The sequence below is a fragment of the Phacochoerus africanus genome, chromosome 11 (assembly GCF_016906955.1).
Source record: "Phacochoerus africanus isolate WHEZ1 chromosome 11, ROS_Pafr_v1, whole genome shotgun sequence".
In the NCBI taxonomy this organism is placed as follows: Eukaryota; Metazoa; Chordata; class Mammalia; order Artiodactyla; family Suidae; genus Phacochoerus; species Phacochoerus africanus.
In genome coordinates, this window is record NC_062554.1 from 65,848,549 (window position 1) to 65,869,984 (window position 21,436).

Below are 21,436 nucleotides of genomic sequence, written 5' to 3' on the forward strand. Positions count from 1 at the left end.
GGTTCCTTCAAAGCTTCCTGTCTCAGCTGCACCCCTCAGTGACCAGCTGATGCTGCATGGATCATTTTATTTGACCAATCGTTGTGGTAATTATGGTAGTATCTTAGTTTGACTAAGTCCTGCCTAGGTATAGAATAAACTGACAGGTAAAGGGAGGGATGCAGGGGCAGGAGAGGAGAGATGAAGAGCCAGCTTCATGAACAATCCAAAAAAGGGAGTTCCTGTCATGGCACAGTGGAAATGAATCTGACTAGGAACCATGAGATTGCAGGTTCAATCCCTGGCCTCGTTCAGTGGGTTAAGCACCCGGCATTGCTGTGAGCTGTGGTGTAGGTCACAGACATGGCTTGGATCTGGCATTGCTGTGGCTGTGGTGTAGGCTGGCAGCTGTAGCTCCAATTCGACCCCTACCCTGGGAACCTCCATACACTGCAAGGAGGGAAGAGAAAGGAAAGAAAGTCACACCAAGAAGCAGTGTATAAGCCATGGAGAAGGCAGCCCAATAAGTGTGCCCTAAATAAAATACTCGTAGAAGGTAAAACTTGGTTGGTATTTTTCAAATCTGCATTTACTAAATCAGGCCTTAACGAGTAGAAGACAAACCAGCTATCTTCTAACATATGGACAAGAAGGCAGTAAATGCCCATCTGCTGAAGGATGGCATTGTCCGCAGGAAGGGCGAAGGTGGGTTCCTGGTGGCCTTCACTTCTCCCTGGCCTTGTTCGTGGGTGAATTTAGGGATGATCAAGGCAGGTGGGCAAGGCCCTTATATGGTGGTTTTGACCAGAAGCTTCATCAACACCGGCTTTCCCCTTGGGTTAGTCCTGGCCCAGCATCAGGCACCCCTAAACCAGCAGGCTCCCTGACTTCACAGTTCATGCAGGTGAGGAACTGGCCTGGGGTCTGTGTCAGCATCCTGGATAAACTCGAAAATGAACTTCACTTGCCTCTCGTAGGCTTGGACTGAGATTCTCTCATTGATTCCATGCACGCTGAGGGAGGAGAGTCCATTGCTATAGTACAGGTGTTATTACAGAGCACCCCCCCGCCCCCGGCCCCATTCCCTGAAGCCACTGTCCTTTGACCCTCCAGGGGTAGCATGTGGGCAAGCTGGGAGTGGCTATTTGTAAGAAGTGAGGTTTCACACGACCTGCTTGGTCATCTGTCCCAGGATCCATGCCCATGGCAAAGAACAGTAGGGGAGGATAATAATAAACTCGTAGTTCAAGATCACCGCTTGCTCTGGAATCCATTAGATCATTTCAACATTATCTTTGTAATTCTAAGGCCAGAGTCCCAGCTAGACTTCTCTCTAAGCCAGCTGCCTCCCCCTCATTATTAGGGGCACAAGTGGTTAGGAAGGGCATCTGCCCAGAGTATTACAGGGTTCTCTACTTCACCTAGGAACTCCACCACCAGGTCCACAACCTCCTCCGCACAACACAACACAACACCAAACCACATATGTAACCTCAAAGATGAAAGGAAAAAAAAATAGCTCCCTTTCCCCTGTCCCCTCAACCCCATTAAAAACAAACAAAAAACTGTGAAATCTGTTCTTCTTTTTCTTTTTTGGCCTTTTTTTTTTTGGTCTTTTTTGCCATTTCTTGGGCCGCTCCTGTGGCACATGGAAGTTCCCAGGCTAGGGGTCGAATTGGAGCTGTAGCCGCTGGCCTACGCCACAGCCACAGCAATGCGGGACCCGAGCCTCGTCTGCGACCTACACCACAGCTCACGGCAACACCGGATCCTTAACCCGCTGAGCAAGACCAGGGACTGAACCTGAATCGTCATGGATACTAGTCAGAGTCACTTCCGCTGTGCCACAACGGGAACTCCTAAAATTTGTTCTTAAGCTCCTATTCAAATTGTTTTGTTGGCAACTGACTTACGACAAGGACATCAGAGCTGGATGTCATAAGGAGCAGAGAGGAAATGGACATCATCCCCTCATACCCTGGGACTAAAAATCTGCTGAAGAACCCATAAAGAGTAATTCACACACAGCAGTTGAAATGTGAGCATGTCTTAGATTCCTACAGTATGTTTGCTTTTGAGAATTCAAAGCATGGACCCACCTTTGACCTCAAATGCGTCTGTATTTCACTGACTGGTAACTGCCAACTCTGGAGTCTCCCGTTTTTGGGGAGAAAATGAGATCATAGGGGACGCACTCTCTCAAAGGGAGGAAGGGGTGGGGACAGCACCCACAGCTTCTGATTCTACCAGGTTCCTTTCAATCATTTGATGGTCTCCATCTCTGAAAAACAGTCACCTATTCCCACAAGTTTCGGGGAGTGGTGAGATTGTGGCACTGAGGAATGTTGGCCAGTTGGGTTCTACAGTGTCTTTTAGTTTGTGCAAACCCCGGCTTTCACCCATGCTGTGGACTGTCAAGAGAACAGGGGCGTGGAAGGGACAGGTCATATGTAACTTCTCTCTCCCCCAGGCTGTCCAAACCTGTTCCACATACTCACAAGCGGAAGCTCTGCGGCTGCAGGTAGAGGGGGTTGAACAGGTAGATGCCAGTGGTGAGGTTCGAATAGTGTCTGCTGTCTGTGTTGCCAACACATGTACCTGGAAAGGGAGAATCAAGAAGAGTGGGCTCTTGGAGTTCCTGTCGTGGCTCAGTGGTTAATGAATCTGACTAGGAACCACAAGGTTGCGGGTTCGATCCCTGGTCTTGCTCACTGGGTTAAGGATCCAGTGTTGCTGTGAGCTGTGGTGTAGGTCACAGACTCAGCTTGGATCCTGAGTTACTGTGGCTCTGGTGTAGGCCAGCAACTACAGCTCCAATTCAACTCCTAGACTGGGAACCTCCATATGCCGCAGGTGGGGCCCTAAAAAAAAAAAAAAATTGAGACCTTTGGGTGACCAGAGAAAATATCTGGCCCTTCCTTGGGAGAATGCAGCTGTGAGTGTTTGTCCTCCAGGCTACCCACTCTCAAAACCTTTCTAAAACACTTTTTCAGCCAGGAACATGGGAACATGGGAGACATCCCTTGAATGGTCCAAAACTAAGTGCCTGCTCTCCGTGATGACCATGGAGGCCAACAGCTTCACTTTGTACCCATAGCCAGTTATTCTAGAAAGCTAGCTATCCAGAAATCCAAGGACCACTTCTTTATTGCTTGAGATTTCTTGCATATCATCCAGGTCAGAAATAAATACTTCCTGGGGGGAATGTGACTGCTATAAAGTGCAGTCCTCCTAAAGTGGAACGTATTTTCCTGTATCCTTCTTTTTTTTTTTTTGGTCTTTTTAGGGCTGCACCTGCAGCATATGGAGGTTCCCAGGCTAGGGGTCCAGTTGGAGCTGTAGCCACGAGCCTGCACCAGAGCCACAGCAACTCAGGATCCGAGCCTCGTGTGTGACCTACACCACAGCTCACGGCAATGCCAGATCCTCAACCCAGTGAGCAAGGCCAGGGATCGAACCCGCATCCTCATGGATGCTAGTCGGGTTTGATAACCACTGAGCCACGACGGGAACCCTATTTTCCTGTTATTCTTGTCCTCTGAAAGAGGACTCTGTCTTCTTAGAGTCAAACTTTACATTTGGAAAGTCCTAGGAGACTCTCCTGATGGTAGCACGTCACCCGACTCCCCATCCAGGGCTAGGCCTTGTCCCAGTAGGAGGGTTCTTGGAAAAAAAGACCCCTTGGAGCATCAGTTGAAGTGTGTGGGATGACTTGGGATGGTAATTTGTGTTTTGTTCTACTTTCCACTCTTGGTTTCACATGAGGACTCAGCCCCTTCACCACTTCTTGCTTTGGGGATTTCTGCCAGTTGATGCCTGCCTTTCTTCATTCTGCTGAAAGTCTTAATTCTGCCAATGGGATTATGGCAGGTGCCCTGGAGGGAGAAGGTAAGGTGGGGAGTCTTTGAGGGCCAAGAGAGGAGAATGCGGAGTGTGGAAGCCAGGATTCCTAGATGGTGAGGACCCAGGCCCTGCTCTGTGGCAGAAGTCCAAGGAGCGGCAAATCTCAGAGAGCTATGTTTAGGGAGGATCTTGGGTCTAGACAGGCCAGGGAATCCGAGGAAATCTGCAACCTGAAGTGACCTTGTGGCCAGGATAACGGATGTCTCAGAGGGAACCACAAGGACTGATGACCATGGGCTAAGGGATCCTGATGCTACACTATTGCATAAGACCCCGAAGGCCTGATTGAAGGTGGAAGTGATGTTTGGAGGCCTCAATAATGTCTGAGGTTGAGGAATTCTCATTGTGGCTCAGCAGTTAATGAACCCAACTAACATCCATGAGGATGCAGATTCAATCCCTGGCCTCGCTCAGTGGGTTGAGGATCGGTGTTGCTGTGAGCTGTGGTGTAGGTCACAGATGTGGCTCAGATTGCACATTGTTGCGGCTCTTCATAGGTGGGTGGTTACGGCTCTGATTGGACCCATAGCCTGGGAACCTCCAGATGCTGTGGGGGTGGCCCTAAAAAGACAAAAAAATAATAATGTCTGAGGCTGAATTTCTGAGGAGTCGTACAGACTTAAGTTGATTAAAAAACCAAGGCTGTTTTTTTTTCTTTCCACACCCGAGGAGTTTGGGGATGCAGAATTTCACAGAAATCCCTTTAAGGGCCATGACTAGCACAAGGGTGGGACCTAAGTCTTAGCTTGGGAAATGAAGGCATTCATGATTAAAACTAGCTAAAAGGGACATGGGCACAGGTCTTTACATTAGAGCATCTCTTCCTCATATCACAGACCTGAGATTCTCAAACTGTGGTTAGCCGGCCTTTGGTGTCAGATTCACCTGGGGTATTTGTTAAAAGGGCAGATTCCAGGGTCTTCTCCAGAGCTGGTTAACCTGAATCTTTGGGAGTGGGTCCAGATAATCCGCATTTTATTAATTTCCTTAGGCAATCCTCTTTTGCTATTTTTTTTTGTTTTTTGTTTTTTTAGGGCCACACTAGCGGCATATGGAGATTCCCAGACTAGGGGTTGAATTGGAGCTGTACCTGCTGGCCTACACCACAGCCACAGCCACAGGGGATCCGGCCATGTCTGCCACCTTCACCACAGCTCACGGCAATGCTGGGTCCTTAACCTACTGAGCAAGGCCAGGGATCAAACCCACAACCTCATGGTTCCTAGTTGGACTCATTTCTGCTGCACCACAACGGGAACTCCTCCTCTTAAATATTGAGGACCACTGTCTATACAGTGAAGATTTGGAAGGTATGCTGGTGAACTGGGGAAGGGGCATAGGGGCATGCTACTGGGAGAGGTGAAGGGGGTCCATGCAGTTGGTTCAGCCAGGAAGAGTTTCTTGGCTGCAGAGTCTGAGCTCTATTGCTGAGCAGTCACCTAGAATGGATCAGAACCAGATTGGAGGGAACCTGGCCCCTCTCTGTGGCTGCTCCAGAGGAGGGGGCATCTGGGTCTATCCCCTCCTCCGTGCCAGGGTGGCTGGTTTAGGTCAAGCAAGGACCCGGGCTTGGCTGACCTAATTTATTGTTTCTGCTCTTATCCTGTTTGCTTTCTCACTTCCACTCAGAGGGGAAAATACAGTTCCAGTCCCATTAGGAGAGGAAGCAGCCAGCTGTTTCCAGGCTGAACAGCTGGGGTGGGGGTGGGGCAGTGGACACCAGATAGGAAACAGTTCCAGCCCCTGCCTCCCCCCAGCCACAGCCGATGAGGTCATTACCTGGGACAACAATGTTGACTTCCGGGAAGACAGACTGTATGGTCTGGCGGAGCAGCTGGTAGCCCAAGGCCTGATCATCAGAGGGGCTAATGGGTGGGGGGTCAAAGGCATTCAACACGTGGAACTGGACCCGGTCGTCTGCCACAATGTCCTTGGCTAGTTTTAGGACCTTGAGGGAGGACAGAAAGGGAGTTTGATTTTGTAGTGATCTGCTATCCAAGGACCACATGGATTCAAGCAATCCTGATTTCTCTCCAGCAAGGCAGAGCCCTGGGGTTTACAGAGGAGACTCGTTTTTTATTTATTTATTTATTTTTGTCTTTTTGCCTTTTCTTGAGCTGCTCCCATGGCAATATGGAGGTTCCCAAGCTAGGGGTCGAATTGGAGCTGTAGCCACCGGCCTACGCCAGAGCCACAGCCAACGCGGGATCCGAGCCGAGTCTGTGACCTACACCACAGCTCACGGCAACGCCGGATCCTTAACCCACTGAGCAAGGCCAGGGACTGAACCCGCAACCTCACGGTTCCTAGTCGGATTCGTTAACCACTGTGCCACGACGGGCACTCCGAGACTAGTTTTTCAGTCTTGGTACCTCAATTTCAGCTGACGGGTTGTAGGAGATAGGAGAGCTGGGTCTTCCTGGAAATCTACAGCGTGGTGGATTTACGTTAAATGTCTGGGGGGCTTGCCTCACAGCCACAAGGCAGGTGCGGGGTAGGGAAATCAGCAAATTGCATCCTCCCCCATGGGTTGTGAGCCGTGGGCTGGGTGCAAAGGTAGAGGAGACAGCATGGTGATGTCAACCATCTCCAGGCCGGTGGATGGATAAGGATGACCTCACTTCAGCCTGGGAGCCTCAGACAGGTGGTGACAGGGTCATACACTTTCTTCTCTCTGGGCATCCTTGCTTCCTGTTTGTAGCCAACAGCAGTGGAGCCAGGAAGATGAGCTCAACAGACAAAAAGTCAGGAGTTGGGGGGCTGGTATTCAAGGTTTCTCTCTGTGCCTCTTTTCCTCAGGAAGGAACCTGAGGAAGCTTCTAGAAAAGTTGGTCTAAAATGACTAGAGTTGAACTCAGCAAAAGTCCTAGTCCCTGGCAGGATGCAGACCAGACCCTGAGGATCAGGTCACATGGAGCCATGTAGGAATGGACCAGGAGGCTAGCTAAGGATGGCTCTGCCCAAACCCACCCAGCCATCCAGGGAAAACCTTAGCACTATGTCGACCCATCTGCGCTACAGTGGCTTTAGAATTATCTCTGCCCTAAAAGGGGAGCACCTCATAGCTGGGGGGCATTATCTCAAGAGGACCCCTTTTAGGTCAGTGTCCCCTAGAAAAAGCATGCTATTAGCTGAGTCTGGAAAGGAAATGAGGGTTCTTACCTCTATCTTAGAAACCATCTGAGTCAAACCACACTTCCTGCTGGGGGGCTGGGGGAGGGGTCAACTTATCAGAGTTTATTTTCACTCCGGCACTTATGTCTCAAATGCTCTAATACAAAAATTAATATATAGTCTGGATATATTCTTTTTTTGTCTTTTCTTTAGGGCTGTACCTGTGGCATATGGAGGTTCCCAGGCTAGGGGTCAAATCGGAGCTGTAGCTGCTGGCCCATGCCACAGTCACAGCAATGCAAGATCCGAGCCACGTCTGTGACCTACACCACAGCTCCTGGCAATGCCGCATCCTTAACCCACTGAGTGAGGCCAGGGATTGAACCTGTGTCCTCATGGATGCTAGTCAGATTTGTTTCTGCTGAGCCACGACGGGAACTCCATTGTCTGGATATATTCTTGATCCACTGGGAGGTTCCTGGTCATCCCCTATAAGGTGGGTTGGGACTGTGCCTTCTGCCCCCTGCCCCAAATTACTTAAAGATTCCTGCCTCCAGAAACTGAAGAGGGCAAAGAGATTGGGCCTCCTTCAGTGACAGCCACAAGAGCCCAGGTGTCCCACAAGCTGCTAGGCTAGGTCCAGACTCAAAGACAGGGGTTGTGTCTACCTCATTTTTATATTTCTAGTGCCAAGAACATAAGAGGCATGTAATGGGAGTTCCGCTGGGGCACAGTGGGTTAAGAATCTGATTGCAGTGGCTCTGGTTGCTGCAGAGGTGCCGGTTCTATCTCTGGCCTGGCACTGTGGGTTAAAGGATCCGGTGTTGCTGCAACTGTTGTGTAGGTCACAGCTTTGGCTTGGATTCAATCCCTGACCTAGGAACTTCCATATACCATGGATGTGGCCATTAAAAAAAAAAAAAAAAGGCACGCAATAAGTGTTTGATACCCAAAGTTGTGGGTTTTTTTGGTTTTGTTTTGTTTTTTTCTTTTTAGGGCTTGTGCCTGCAGTATATGGGGGTTCCCAGGCTAGGGGGTTGAATTGGAGCTGTAGCTGCCAGCCTATACCAGAGCCACAGCAATGTGGGATCCAAGCCACATCTGCAACCTACACCACAGCTCATGGCAACGCCGAATCTTTAACTCACTGAGCAAGGTCAGGGATCAAAACTGCGTCCTCGTGGATGCTAGTCAGATTGGTTTCTACTGAGCCACAACAGGAACTCCTGGATACACAAAGTTTTAAAGATGCGAACAAGAGTTCCCTGGTGGCAGTGGTTTAAGGATCTGGCATTGTCACTGCTGTGCTGCAGGTTTAATCCCTGGCCCTGGAACTTCCACATGTTGTGGGCATAGCCAAAAAACAAGCAAGCAAACAAACAAAAAACCCCTCAAGAAACAAACCATAAAGATGTGAGCCAATAAAAATAATAATGGGAGTTGTCTTATTAAGGAACTTGCCCAAGGTTGATATAGTTGCTGGGCTGGGTATCTGAGTGTGATATGACTTCACAAGGATGATGCTTTACTGCTTCCAAAGTATCTACAGGTTGAGGCATCATAGAGTAGAGCCAGAAAGAAGGTGGACACTTAAGATGGATTCCTTAGTGGTATGAATTTTGACCCAGGATTGGAAGGAAGGATATGAAACTGATGGAGAAGAGGCAAGAAGACAGTCTGAGCATGGAGGGGGCATGCACAAAAACTGAGGACTAACACCAAACTTTGTGCCCCAGACAGCCACTTAGAGCTGTGTGACCTTGGGCAAACTCCTCGACTCTGCATCTCAGCTTGCTCATCTGTTAACAGAAGGATAATAGTAGCACCGACCTGGTAAGGTGGCTGTGACCATTACTGGACTATATGTGATGTGCTCAAGCTGGTCCCTGGCACACAGTCAACACTCAGTGTAGGTTAGCTGTTATTCACCTGTTTAGAATAGAGGGACCATCCTAGGCAATAATCCGAGGCACAAGGATGAGACTAAAAGAAGAGACTCATCAATGGTGGGAGGGACCTCAAAGGGCACTTTAGAGGACATTAACCCCTCATTTCTCAGAGCTCCTATAGGCCTTCTAGCGCATCCCTGTGTTTTGTTTTCTGTTTTACGCGAAGCTATACTTTCCTCTCAAGTGAATGATAACTTTAAAAACTGGTAAGGTCTTTAGAGTCAGCAAGACCAGCTTCATCTGGCATTCCTGTTGTGGCTCAGCAGAAACGAATCTGACTAGTATCCATGAGGACGCAGGTTGGATCCCTGCTCAGTGGGTTAAGGATCCGGAGCTGTGAGCTGGGGTGTAGGTTGCAGACACAGCTCAGATCTGGGGTTGCTGTGGCTATGAAATAGGCCAGGGGCAACAGTTCTGATTCGATCCCGACCTAGCCTGGGCACCACCATATGCCATGGGTGCAGCCCTTACAAAGACAAAAAAAAAAAAAAAAGCAGCTTCGTCCTGCTGAAAGGACATTAGAACATTCATAACAGGCTGTCATCAGTTTGTGCTTGAATAGTTCCAGTGGCAGAAAAGCTCACCATCATGTGCTTTAATCCATTCCACCTGTGAACAACTCTTACACGAATATCTTTCTAATAATAAACTGAGATACGGCTTCTTGGAGCATCTAACCTCCCCCACCTCTCTCTCTCTTTTTTTTGATATTCTGTATAGTCTGCAGGATATAATATAGTGCTAGACATATCCGAATTGAGCCTCTGTTGAGATTATAGGTCTGGGCTCTTGCTGCCTGCATGCTGTCCCCAGGTCTTTGCTGCTTCTTGGGTCTCAGTATGAAAACCCCCTCAGAGAGGACTGACCACTATCTTTACTTTATTAATTAATTAATTAATTTCGCTTTTTAGGCCACTCCTGCGGCACATAGAGGTTCCCAGGCTAGGGGTCGAATCAGAGCTTCAGCTGCCGGCCTGCACCACAGCCACAGCAATTCAGGATTTGAGCTTCATCTGCAACCACCTCCACTCCTAAATCACTTTGTGACACATCATTCTACGATTTTCTTTGTGGTTCCTTCTCCTCAAAAAAAGACCATGTTGTTCATTTATTTGATCACTTGCTTATTGCTGTCTCGTCCCCACTAGCTCATAAGCACCTTTAGAATGGGAATCTTGGCTGCCTTGGTCACCATTTTCCCAAGTGCTTGGAAGAATGTCTAGCCTGCAGTAGCCACTCAATAAACATTTGAATGAATAGGGAATTCCCGTCATGGCGCAGTGGTTAACGAATCCAGCTAGGAACCATGAGGACACAGGTTCAATCCCTGGCCTTGCTCAGTGGGTTAAGGATCTGGCGTTGCTGTGAACCGTGGTGTAGGTCGCAGATGCAGCTTGGATCCTGAGTTGCGTGGCTGTGGGGTAGGCCGGCAGCTATAGCTCTGATTAGACCCCTAGCCTGGGAACCTCCATATGCCACGGGAGCGGCCCTAGAAAAGGCAAAAAGACAAAAACAAACACTTGAATGAATAAATGAAGAAAGGAATTTCCTACAAAACACTCAAGCTAGGTGGGCGTTCAGCTTCAGAGAAGCTCATTACCATCTAAGGTGCCATCCTCCAAAGCTCTCCTTTAAGTGGGGGCTCCCTGAAACATCTCCCAGTGGCCTTATTTCTACTTCCTGAGGCCCATTCAGAACAAACTTTCCTTTCTACATGGTATCCTGATACATTTCTCAAGGCTCTTATTCCTCATAGGTGACTGCTGAAGACCCATCTATACCCACAACATGGGAGAGACCAGTTAAAGGTGGAGAGAGAGGGCACTTGGAGTTCCTGTTGTGGGTCAGTGGTTAATGAACCCGACTAGGATCCATGAGGATGAGGGTTCTATCCCTGGCCTTGCTCAGTGGGTTAAGGATCCGGGGTTTCCGTGAGCTGTGGTGTTGGTTGCAGGTGCAGCTCAGATCCTGAATTGCTGAGGTTGTGGTGTAGGCCAGCAGCTACAGCTCCGATTAGACCCCTAGCCTGGGAACCTCCATATGCCAAGGGTGCAGCCCTAAAATGACCAAAAAAAAAAAAAAAAAAAAAGAGGGCACTGGGGGCCATCTCTGTCCTCCCTGGGTCCATCCCCAAACTCTGCACACTTGGCCCTCTCTATTTCTCTGATGCACAGAATCAGGACATGAGGGACAGGAGTGACCAGGACACAGAGGTGCCATGTGCTTTGGGGATGATGGGGGCTTTCCATTCCTCCCCTGGGGCAGGTGTGCAGGGTGGGCTGAGGGATTCCAGAGATTTCATCAGCTAGGCCGGGACGGAAGGCCACTGTGGCAGGCGACAGGAGAGCCGGGGAGCGTGCCAGCACCTGGGGAGATGAAAGCCCCCGCTGGTGGAAAACAGCCCTCGGAAAGGGCATGGAGTTGGAATAAGGCTGGAAAAAAACTGGTGGAAAGAAGCTCAGTGAGGGGAATTCAGTGATTTCCTGGCCCCTGAGCCCCCAGGGAGAGGACAAAGGTTGGCACTGGATGAAAAGCAGCAGAGCCCAGGGCCTACACTGTCCCAGCTCCCTGCCAAAGCTGGGTGACTCTGGGCAGGCTGTCAACTTGACCCCCACCCTGTGTGAGGATACCCGGCATTCCCCAAGGGGAAGACTCTAGGGAGAAAGGACCCCAGAAATCTAAGCGTGGCAGACCCTCGACACACCTGCCCCTTCCCTTAGAACATTTATTCATCCTGCAGTTGTTCGATTGCCTCTTTTGATCTTTTTTTTTTTTTTTTTTTGTCATTTGTCTTTTTAGGGCTCCACCCATGGCATACGGAGGTTCCCGCTAGGGGTCTAATCGGAGCTGTTGCTACCAGCCAACACCAGAGCCACAGCAATGCAAGATCTGAGCCACGTCTGCAACACCACAGCTCACGGCAACGCCGGATCCCTAACCCACTGAGCAAGGCCCGGGATCGAACCTGAAGCCTCATGGTTCCTAGTCCGATTCATTTCCGCTGTGCCATGATGGGAACTCCCTCTTTTGATCATTTTTTGAAGGATCAGATTTACCTTTTGAATTGTTTTTAGCTCGCCCTGATGTTTAAGCTGGCCTTTCCTACATCTCTGTGTATTTTTTCTTTTCTTTTTTGGTCATAGCATCCCACATCAGTGGCTTGATGTGGGATCTCAGTTCCCAGACCAGGGACCAAACCCAGGCCATAGGAGTGAAAGCGCCGAATCCTAACCACGAGACCACCAGGGAACTCCCATGGTCTATGTATTTCTTCTCACCCTTAGCTTTCAGCTCAAATGTCACATCCTTGAGGAAGCCTTGCCTGACCCCTAGACAAGGTCCAATTCCTTGTCATATATTGTGCAATAGCACTCAGCCCCCTTTCCTCATAGCACTCTGCATGTTTTGCATTTACACATTCATTTTTATAACTTTTACTTTTTTTTTCTTTTTTCATTTTTATAACTTTTAAATTGATGTTCATAGCAGACCACTGCAAGGCTCTGTCCACAACCCTCTTTTTTTTCTTTTTTCTTTCTTTTTAGGGCCATGCCCATGGCATATGGATGTTCCCAGGCTAAGGGTTGAATTGGAGCTATAGCTGCTGGCCTATGCCACAGCCACAGCAATGCAAGATCCAAGCTGCGTCTGTGATATACACCCCACAGCTCACGGCAATGCTGGATCCTTAACCCACTGAGTGAGGCCAGGGATCGAACCTGCATCCTCATGGATACTAGTCAGATTTATTTCCACTGAGCCACGATGGGAACTCCCCACAACTCTCTTTTGTCCAAACTTTACACACCATTCCTATGGGATTTTATTAACTGTAGAGGTTTCAATCAATAATAATCCAGCCTCCACCTCTTAGACCTGAGGTATTTATAATTGCCTATTAATTTAAGCATTTCAAATTTCTTTTTCTTTTTTTTTATGGCTGTGCCTACGTATGGCATGTGGAAGTTCCTGGGCCAGGGATGGAATCAGGCTGCAGCTGTGACCTATCGCCAAAGCTGTGGCAATGCTGGATCCTTAACCCGCTGGGCTGGGCCGGGGATGGAACCCATGCCTCCACAGCAACCCAGTCACTGCAGTCAGATTCTTAACTTGCTGTGCCAAAGTGGGAACTCTTCAAATTTCTAAACCATTATGTTTCTGTATGAATTGGCTCTTCTTCCTGAATTCCCAATCTCAGTTAAAGGCATCAGCACCTGGTTAACTACCCAGGTTTAAAACTTTGGAGCAGTCCTGCCTCTCCCTCACCCCACATCCATTACCCAGGGTGTCCTGCTGGACCCATCCCTCACACCTCTGGTGGTGCCTTCTTCTCCACCTCATGACCACAGCCTAAGTTCAGACCTCCATACCCACTGCCCAGATGTTGCAACAGCTCATCTGTTTCTTCTTACTCCAGTGCTTCCTCAGCATCACCTCTAGCCCTGTCTCCCTGAAAGAGAATCTGAGCCTATCACAGTCCTGTTTGAAGACCTCTGACAGTCCTTGTTTGTCCACAGATTAGAGGCCAAACTCCTTGGCATGGCACACAAGGCCTGGATCCCCAAACTACAACTTCATTTTCATCTCTCATCACTTCTTCCCAGTTTATCCTACACTTAGACTTGACTTTAGCCTTACTCTGAGTGCCTTACTTCTGGCAAAGTCCTATTTGTCCTTTAAGTTCCAGCTCAGATTTCTAGTGATCAGAAAAGACTTTCTTTCTTTTTATTTATTTTTTTTTTGTTTGCTCCGCAGCATATGGAGTTCCCGGGCTAGGAATCAGATCTGAACCACAGTTGTGACCTAGGATGCAGTTGTAGTAAAGCCACATCCTTTAACCCACTGTGCTGGGCCGGGGATTGAATCTGCATCCTGATGCAACAGAGATGCCGTGGATCCCGTTGTGCCACAGCACAAGACCTAGTTGATCCCTAGAGGTAAAAGCATCAGCCCTCTTCTTTGCCCTGGTCCTCTTCTTTGTCTGTCCCTCATTGTCACAATCCTAGTATAGTGTGGTGGCTAAAAGCACGGGCTTTGGAACTTATGCTGGATGTATAATCCTGGGCATAAGTTACTTACCTGTTTTGTTGGTCTGTTTTCCCTTTTAACTGAGGATAATGTATTTCCTACCTCATCGAGTTGTTATGGGGATTAAAAGACTGTGTGTATACCTAAGCAGAGGGCCAAGAGCATAGCAAGCCCACTATATGCGTTTGTTACTATTGTTATCATCAATATGTGTCATTTATTATTGTTATCTTTCATCTCCCACCTCCAGACTCCAAGTTCCCCTGAGCCAGAGATCTCCTATCGTAGCCAAGCACCTGGAACATAGGAAGCCTTTGAAAAGTCGTGGAACAAATGAGAGACTGGGCCAGCTATGGGACTGCAGGTACACCCGGGTCCTGGCAGCCACACCTCGACTGATGCTGACCCAGTGGTTGGGAACACATGATACGTACCTCCTGGACAGTCTGTGCGGGGTGAATCCGGAAGTTGACGATGGCCTGGGCCACAGCGGGGATGACATTTACCTAGAGAGAGAACCACAAACCGTGGCTTGAGCTGACCTCACATCCCCCACACCTGATCCCTGCCCAGGAAATGCCAACTATCACCAGTAGAGGGAGAGGAAGCTACTGCGTTTTTGCATTTGGAGTGGAGAAGCAGTGAGATCCTTGCTGTATAGTACAGGGAACTATATCTAGTCCCTGGTGATGGAACATGATAGAGGATAACATGAGAAAAAGAATACAAATATACGTATGACTGGGTCACTTAGCTGTGCAGTAGAAATTGACAGAACACTGTAAACTAACTCCAATGGAAAAAATAAAAATCATTAAAAAAATACCAACCAAAACAGAAAAAGTCCAAGGCTTAATTTTTTTAGTCAGCCTGTCTTCTCTGCACCCTTGACATGTGGTCATGTTCAATGCTAGAGGTGTGTCTCAGCTTCAGGCCAGACCATCTTGCTTCTTGGTCCTGGAGGGGCTCACAGAAAGCTGCTCAAAGCAAGACGGCTTTCGAGGTTTCCGTCGTGGCTCAGTGGTTAACGAATCCGACTAGGAACCATGAGGTTGCAGGTTTGATCCCTGGCCTTGCTCAGTGGATTAAGGATCTGGCATTGCCGTGAGCTGTGGTGTAGGTCGCAGACCTGGCTCGGATCCTGCGTTGCTGTGGCTGTGGTGTAGGCTGGTGACTACAGCTCCGATTTGTCCCCTAGCCTGGGAACCCCCATAAGCTGTGGGAGCAGCCCAAGAAATGGCAAAAAAGACAAAAAGACAAAAAAAAAAGCAAGACAGCTTTCTCTGTGACCGCTCAGTCACCTGTGCTTTGGCCATGTACAGTGCCACTGGCAATCTTCCTTGTGTGCTCTTTCCCAGGGCACCTGGGACATTTCTGCAGCGGTCAAGCATTAGTGCTTCTCAGGATGGGGCACCCAGTACCTTTGCAGGCCCGGTCATGGCATGTTGGATCCCTCAGGGGGTGATCGTGGTGTTGGTGATGATGGTGGTGGTGGTAGTTTCCCAAATCCAATTGCAAAATTTAACTCTAGTCTCTGCCCGACCAGGAAGAACCCAGGACCGATTGGATGAGAGTTAAGCTATGGACGGAATTCTTCCTCAGAGGCTGAGGGACAACAGATTCCCCAACTGTGTATCTTTCTTTGAACTGGTAGGATGCAAACAAGCACCAGTCTAGGGAGAGAGGCGAATGGGGCTATTACAATTTAGCTCTGTGATACTGCCTTTTTTGGTTTGTTTGTTTTTTTAGGGCCACACCTGTGGCATATGGAAGTTCCCAGGCTAGGGATTGAATCGGAGCCACTGCTGCCAGCCTATACCACAGCCATAGCAACTTGGGATCTGAGCCAGTCTGTGACCTACACTACAGCATCGCCGGATCCTCAACCCACCGAGCGAGGCCAGGGATGGAACCTGCATCCTCATGGATCTTAGTTGGGTTGATTAATCACTGCGATTCTGAATAATGACCATCTCTTTGGGCCTCTGTCTCTTATAATTGGGACAAGAACACTCAAAGTGCTGGGAGGAGGATCCAATGGCGTAACAAAGGTGAAAGTATTCTGGAGAGACAAGGACACCATTCAAATGCAAGGACACGGCACTGTGAGTTTGGTGAACACTCCAGGCAGCTGGTGGAGATGGCTCGGGTCTGGCCGACATGCTGGACACACCAGTCCATTATGCCAGAAATTCATTCTAAGGCACTGTTCACTTATCCTCATCCTGGGCTCCAGGTTACCAGAGCTCCACAAGGCCACACTGTACTCTAGGTGAATGGCACTCCTCGAAGTTGTGCTGGTGGAACTGGTAGAAATGGGAGCGGTCCGGCTCCTTTTAAGATTTCAGAAAGGCCGAGGCCCAGGTGAACTAGCATGGCTGTGCTTGTTCCTTTAAACAAGAGTAGCCCCTTAGTGGGCCAGTCCAACCAGAAGCAGACCAATTTACTGAAAAGTAGTTCTTGGAAAAAACATTTATCAAAGTATTGGTTCACCTGAAACTTATTTCTCTAAAAGTAACCCTCATATAGAATTTACGTTTGCTGGAGTTCGCGTTGTGGTGCAGCGGAAATGAATCTGGCTAGTAACTGTGAGGTTTCGGGTTTGACCCTGGCCTTGTTTGGTGGTTTAAGGATCCGGCATTGCCATGAGCTGCGGTGTAGGTCGCAGATGATGCTGGGATCCTGCATTGCTGTGGCTGTGGCATAGGCCTGTAGTTGTAGCTCTGATTTGACCCCTAGCCTGGAAACCTTCATATGCTGCGGGCTTGGCCCTGAAAAGCCAAAAAAAAAAAAAAAAGGGATTAATGTTTGCTAAGGCCACCCAATATTCAGTGTGTCTGGGGGAGGGACAATGTATACGTTTTAAGTATTGTATGTATCACAAATGTTATCGATTTTAAAAATGGCAGGTGCATTTCTCTCATTCTACTCAGGGTAACACTAGGGGGAATATATCAATCATTAAAGTTGTAGGTGAATAAATCTTTCAAAATATGAGGTAGAATAATAAAAAAAGGTGGAATTTCCTGGTGGCTTGGCATTGTCACTGCTGTGGCATGGGCTTGGTCCCTGGCTTGGCAATTTCCATGTGTTGTGGGTCCTGTACCAAAAAAAAAAAAAAAAAAAAAAGAATAAAAAAGGTAGAAGAGAGGTTGGGAGTCTTTCGTATACGTGATCAAAGTGCTAAGTAAACATATTACATATTGAATGAGAATAGATCACAAGAATTGACTCCCAAATAATGCCTCTTCACATCAGTATAATTTTTTTTTTTTTGAAGGGGTACAGACCCAACGAACCTGAGGGAGAACCCTAAAACAAACATATATGAAACTGGGCCAGCAATTTCAGAGGGTTTATAGATGTCAGCTAGAACCCTGGCTCTTGAGGCCTACTCATCTGACACAGGACAGTTCTGCACGGGCCTTTCTACTATTCAGATAATAACCACAGAAGGAAGGAGGAGCCAGGAGATATAGCCAAGGGATGTAGGCGTGCCTGGGCAGCGAGGAATAGATACGTGGGAGGAACCAGGGGGAGTGTTACCTTGATTCCTGAGTTAAACATGGTGAGTGCCATGGTGGTCCGGACCAGCGCACTGGTTATGTAATTCCTCTCCATCAACCTAAAGCAAAAGGACAAAGGTCACTCCTTGTCCAATGGGAAGAAAGAACAGGTTATAGGATTCACCCGTTTCCTAAACCTTGCAGATCTTGAAGACCAGGAGGGATGTCCTATATGTGAATTAGAGGTAGTGTCTGGTGGCTGAGGGATGGTTAGTTTCGTCCAGTTAAGCCAAGGAAAGGAGACTGGAGAGGGGGTGGGTGTGGGGTGGGGGATGTGAGGGATGGAAAGATAAGACTTTACCTGCTTACAAGGGGCCGAAAGAGCCACATGTTGCTCAAGAATAAATTGGTAGGGAAGGAAAACTGAAAGGGAAAGAGGCAGGTCAGCAGGATTTCAGAGGGGTCAGCATAACAGGGTCACTGTTCCCGAGGCCCGGCTCTCTACTAACTTTATTAGTTTTTTTTTTTTTTTTTTCTTTTTTGGTCTTTTTAGGGCCACAGCTGTGGCATATGGAGTTCCCAGGCTAGGGGTTGAACTGGAGCTGCAGCTGCTGGCCTGCACTGTAGCCATATCAACACAGTGTCCAAGCCACATCTGCGACCTACATCACAGCTCATGGCAATGCTGGATCCTTAACCCACTGAATGGGGCCAGGGGTCGAACCCGTGTCTTCCTGGATACCAGTTGGGTTTGTTACCACTGAGCCACAACGGGAATGCCTCTCCCAACTTTAGAGCTGCTTTGAGGGCTCTCAGCAGTAGTCTCAATGGGGAGTGGGAAGCAGCTCCCTCCAGGTGCTGGGTGTTAGGTCCCAGCTTCTCAGCCTGAGCACCCAAATCCCCAAGGAACAAGCCAGGTCCTTGCATCGTGGCTCATCCACTGGCTGGGATGGGCAGGGTGCTGGTCAGCAGTGGGACCATTTCATTATTCTAAAGGCAACTTCTCTGCCCCCCTTTCTTCCTCTTCCACAGCTGACCAAGGGTCTGTAGGACTCCTCACACCTCATTTGCCAGTTCCTGCAATGCCATCTTCATTGGCCCATCTCCAAACATGTTTGGCATTGGTGTCTGTTCCAGTCTGGAAGAGAAATGGAGTTCCCAAGACTTACCCAACTCAGTCAAAGACCAGAAGTCTGGGAGTTCCCAGTGTGGCTCAGTGGAAATGAATCCGATTAGGAACCATGAGGTTGAGGGTTCAATCTCTGGCCTTGCTCAGTGGGTTAAGGATCTGGTGTTGCTGTGCGCTGTGGGGTAGGTCGCAGATGTGGCTCAGATCCTGTGTTGCTGTGGCTGTGGCGTAGGTCTCCCGTCACCTCCCCATCACCTCCACCAATCCAACCATTCCAAGATCTCTAAGCACAGGTGGGACTACCTTTACTCCACCAGCAAGAGCTGTCCCTGTCTAGCAAGTCCAAGGTAGGGAACCCCCACTTATCACACCTACCACTCTCTGCAAAACTGTCAGTCTCTTCTCCTAACAGTTGAGTTCCTGGAGGAAAGGGACTGTCTGTTTTTTCTACCACTGTACGCCCATCACTTGTCTGCCCAAAGCCTTGATCATGGTAGAGAGTCAGTTACATATTTAAGTGAATGAATGTAATTCTTCTTCCCACTCTGCAAGAAAACCAGCCAGGGTCTGTTACAGACCCTGCGGTCCTTACCCAAGCCAGTAGCTTTGATCTTGGTCCTCTTGTCAGGACAGGGGGAGAATTTAGACAGTTCTTTTCCAGCTTGTGATCTCTGACTTTGGGCCCAGATGCTGGACTATTCCAGCGACCTAACTTGGCTTTTGTCTGCAGGCCCTTGCTTGCTCTGTGGATAGATCCTCTTCTGACCTCTCACTCTCTGACCTCCCCGGCTCCCCTTCCCCCCACCCCCATCGTGGCTTCTCAGCCCAGCTTCAGGACAGGAAGCTTAGCCTCCTCAGATACAAAGTGGGAAAGTACCGGGTCTTCCAGGCTGAGTCTGGCCGGGGAGCAGGCCTGGGAATTGCTTACCGGTTGACAGCGGCTGCAAGGATGCCAATGCTAGTTTCCTTTGGAGGAGCTGAAGAGTGGCCTGGAGTTGTGTTTACTTGCAGCATGAGGTTAATTAAGCCCTTCTCGGAGACTGCAATCCTGTAGGAGAGAATCAGAGAGGGCCCTCCTGACTTCCTCCTGCCCTGAATGATCCCATAGGCCCCCAGGTCCACCTGTGCAGTGGTCTGGTGGGCCAGGAAGTCAGTTTCATGCTGCTTAAATTTTTTTTACACTAGAGGAAGAAGGGAAAGAGGAGCTCAGATCTGGTCAAAGCTCAGGATGATTAAAGCAAGAAGAAAGAGCTGTCCATGTGATTTGACAATCCCATTCCCGGGCATATATCCAGACAAAACATTCATTCAAAAAGATACATGCGGAGTTCCCATCATGGCTCAGTGGCTAATGAATCCGACTAGGAACATGAGGTTGCAGGTTTGATCCCTGGCCTTGCTCAGTGGGTTAAGGATCCAGCGTTGCCGTGAGCTGGGGTGTAGGTTGCAGATGTGGCTCAGATCCCATGTTGCTATGGCTCTGGCATAGGCCGGCGGCTATAGCTCCGATTAGACCCCTAGCCTGGGAACCTCCATATGCCACAGGAGCGGCCCTAGAAAAGGCAAAAAGAAAAAAAAAAAAAAAAAGATACATGCACCTCTATGTTCATCACAACACTATTTGCAATAGTTAAGACATGAAAACAAATGTCCATTGATAGAGGAATGGATTAAGAATTGTAGTACATACATACAATGGAATACTACTCAGCCATAAAGAGGACAAAAGAATGCCATTTGCAGCAACATGGATGGAACTAGAGACTCTCATACTAAGTGAAGTAAGTCAGAAAGAGGAAGACAAACACCATATGATATCACTTACATGTGGAATCTAAAATAAGGCACAAACAGTACTATCTACAAAACAGAAACAGATCATGGATATGGAGAGCAGACCTGTCGTTTCTGGGGGGAAGTGGGAGAGAGTGTGATGGACGGAGGGGTTTGGGGCTGGTGGACACAAACTGTAACATTTGGAATGGATGGGCGATGGGCTCCTACTGTACAGCACAGGGAACTCTGTGTGATTGGGTCACTCTGCTGTACAACAGAAACTGAAGAAACACTGTAAATCAACTTTAATTAAAAGAAAAAGTTGGCTCAGCAGGGCTTATAGATACCAGGCTGAGGTCACCTCTAATGGAGTGAGAATACCTTCCAAGATGGGGGGGGTGGGGTACTTTACTTACATGGCAAAGGGGTTCTTAAGGCCAGGAATGAAATCATCAAAGATGAAACTCCCCTCATCCACAATGAAGGCTAGCTGGACGCCCCTTGCCTGTAGAAGGGCTGAGATCTTCTGAGCCCCATTGACCCCCATCACCTGCAGACAATGAACCAAGGGCCACAGTCCTTCTCAGCTAGACCACCAGGGATAGCTCATGGAGCCCCATTCAGTGAGCTGGGGGCTCCAGAGCCACCCCGCCCAGTCACAAAACTGGAGTGTCAGACCCCGAAGGGCCCAACTCACCTGGGGTGTCTCACAAAAGAAAAAACTGAGACCCAGAGTGTGAAGTGATTTGCTCAGGGTCAAAGTTAAGTGGTATTGGTGGAAATAAAACATATGCTTTTTTTTTTTTTGCTTTTCAGGGCCACACCTGTGGCAATACATATGAGTTCCCAGGCTAGGAATCTAACTGGAGCTACAGATGCCAGCCTAAGCCAAAGCTACAGCAACGCCAAATCCGAGCCTTGACTGTGACCTATATCACAGCTCATAGCAATGCTGGATCCTTAACTCACTGAGCAAGGCCAGGGACCTCATGGTTCCTAGTGGGATTTATTTCTGCTGCACCATGACGGGAACTCCCTAAAACATGTTCGTT

At 48.7% G+C, this 21,436-nt stretch overlaps 1 protein-coding gene across 1 annotated transcript in view; it reads right to left on the minus strand.

The window, feature by feature from the left end:
• Positions 1 to 546: 546 nt before the first annotated feature.
• Positions 547 to 21,436, minus strand: part of PM20D1 (peptidase M20 domain containing 1) — a 28,051-nt gene continuing 7,161 nt past the window's right edge. Inside the window, exons 5-13 of the mRNA XM_047753270.1 lie at positions 20,801 to 20,934; positions 19,537 to 19,656; positions 18,542 to 18,617; positions 17,841 to 17,902; positions 17,520 to 17,598; positions 14,408 to 14,479; positions 5,662 to 5,830; positions 2,478 to 2,577; positions 547 to 992 (exon numbers count right to left, since the gene is read on the minus strand). Coding sequence (XP_047609226.1) covers positions 869 to 992; positions 2,478 to 2,577; positions 5,662 to 5,830; positions 14,408 to 14,479; positions 17,520 to 17,598; positions 17,841 to 17,902; positions 18,542 to 18,617; positions 19,537 to 19,656; positions 20,801 to 20,934 — 936 coding nt within the window. The 3' untranslated portion in view covers positions 547 to 868. The remainder of the gene's footprint in view (positions 993 to 2,477; positions 2,578 to 5,661; positions 5,831 to 14,407; positions 14,480 to 17,519; positions 17,599 to 17,840; positions 17,903 to 18,541; positions 18,618 to 19,536; positions 19,657 to 20,800; positions 20,935 to 21,436) is intronic.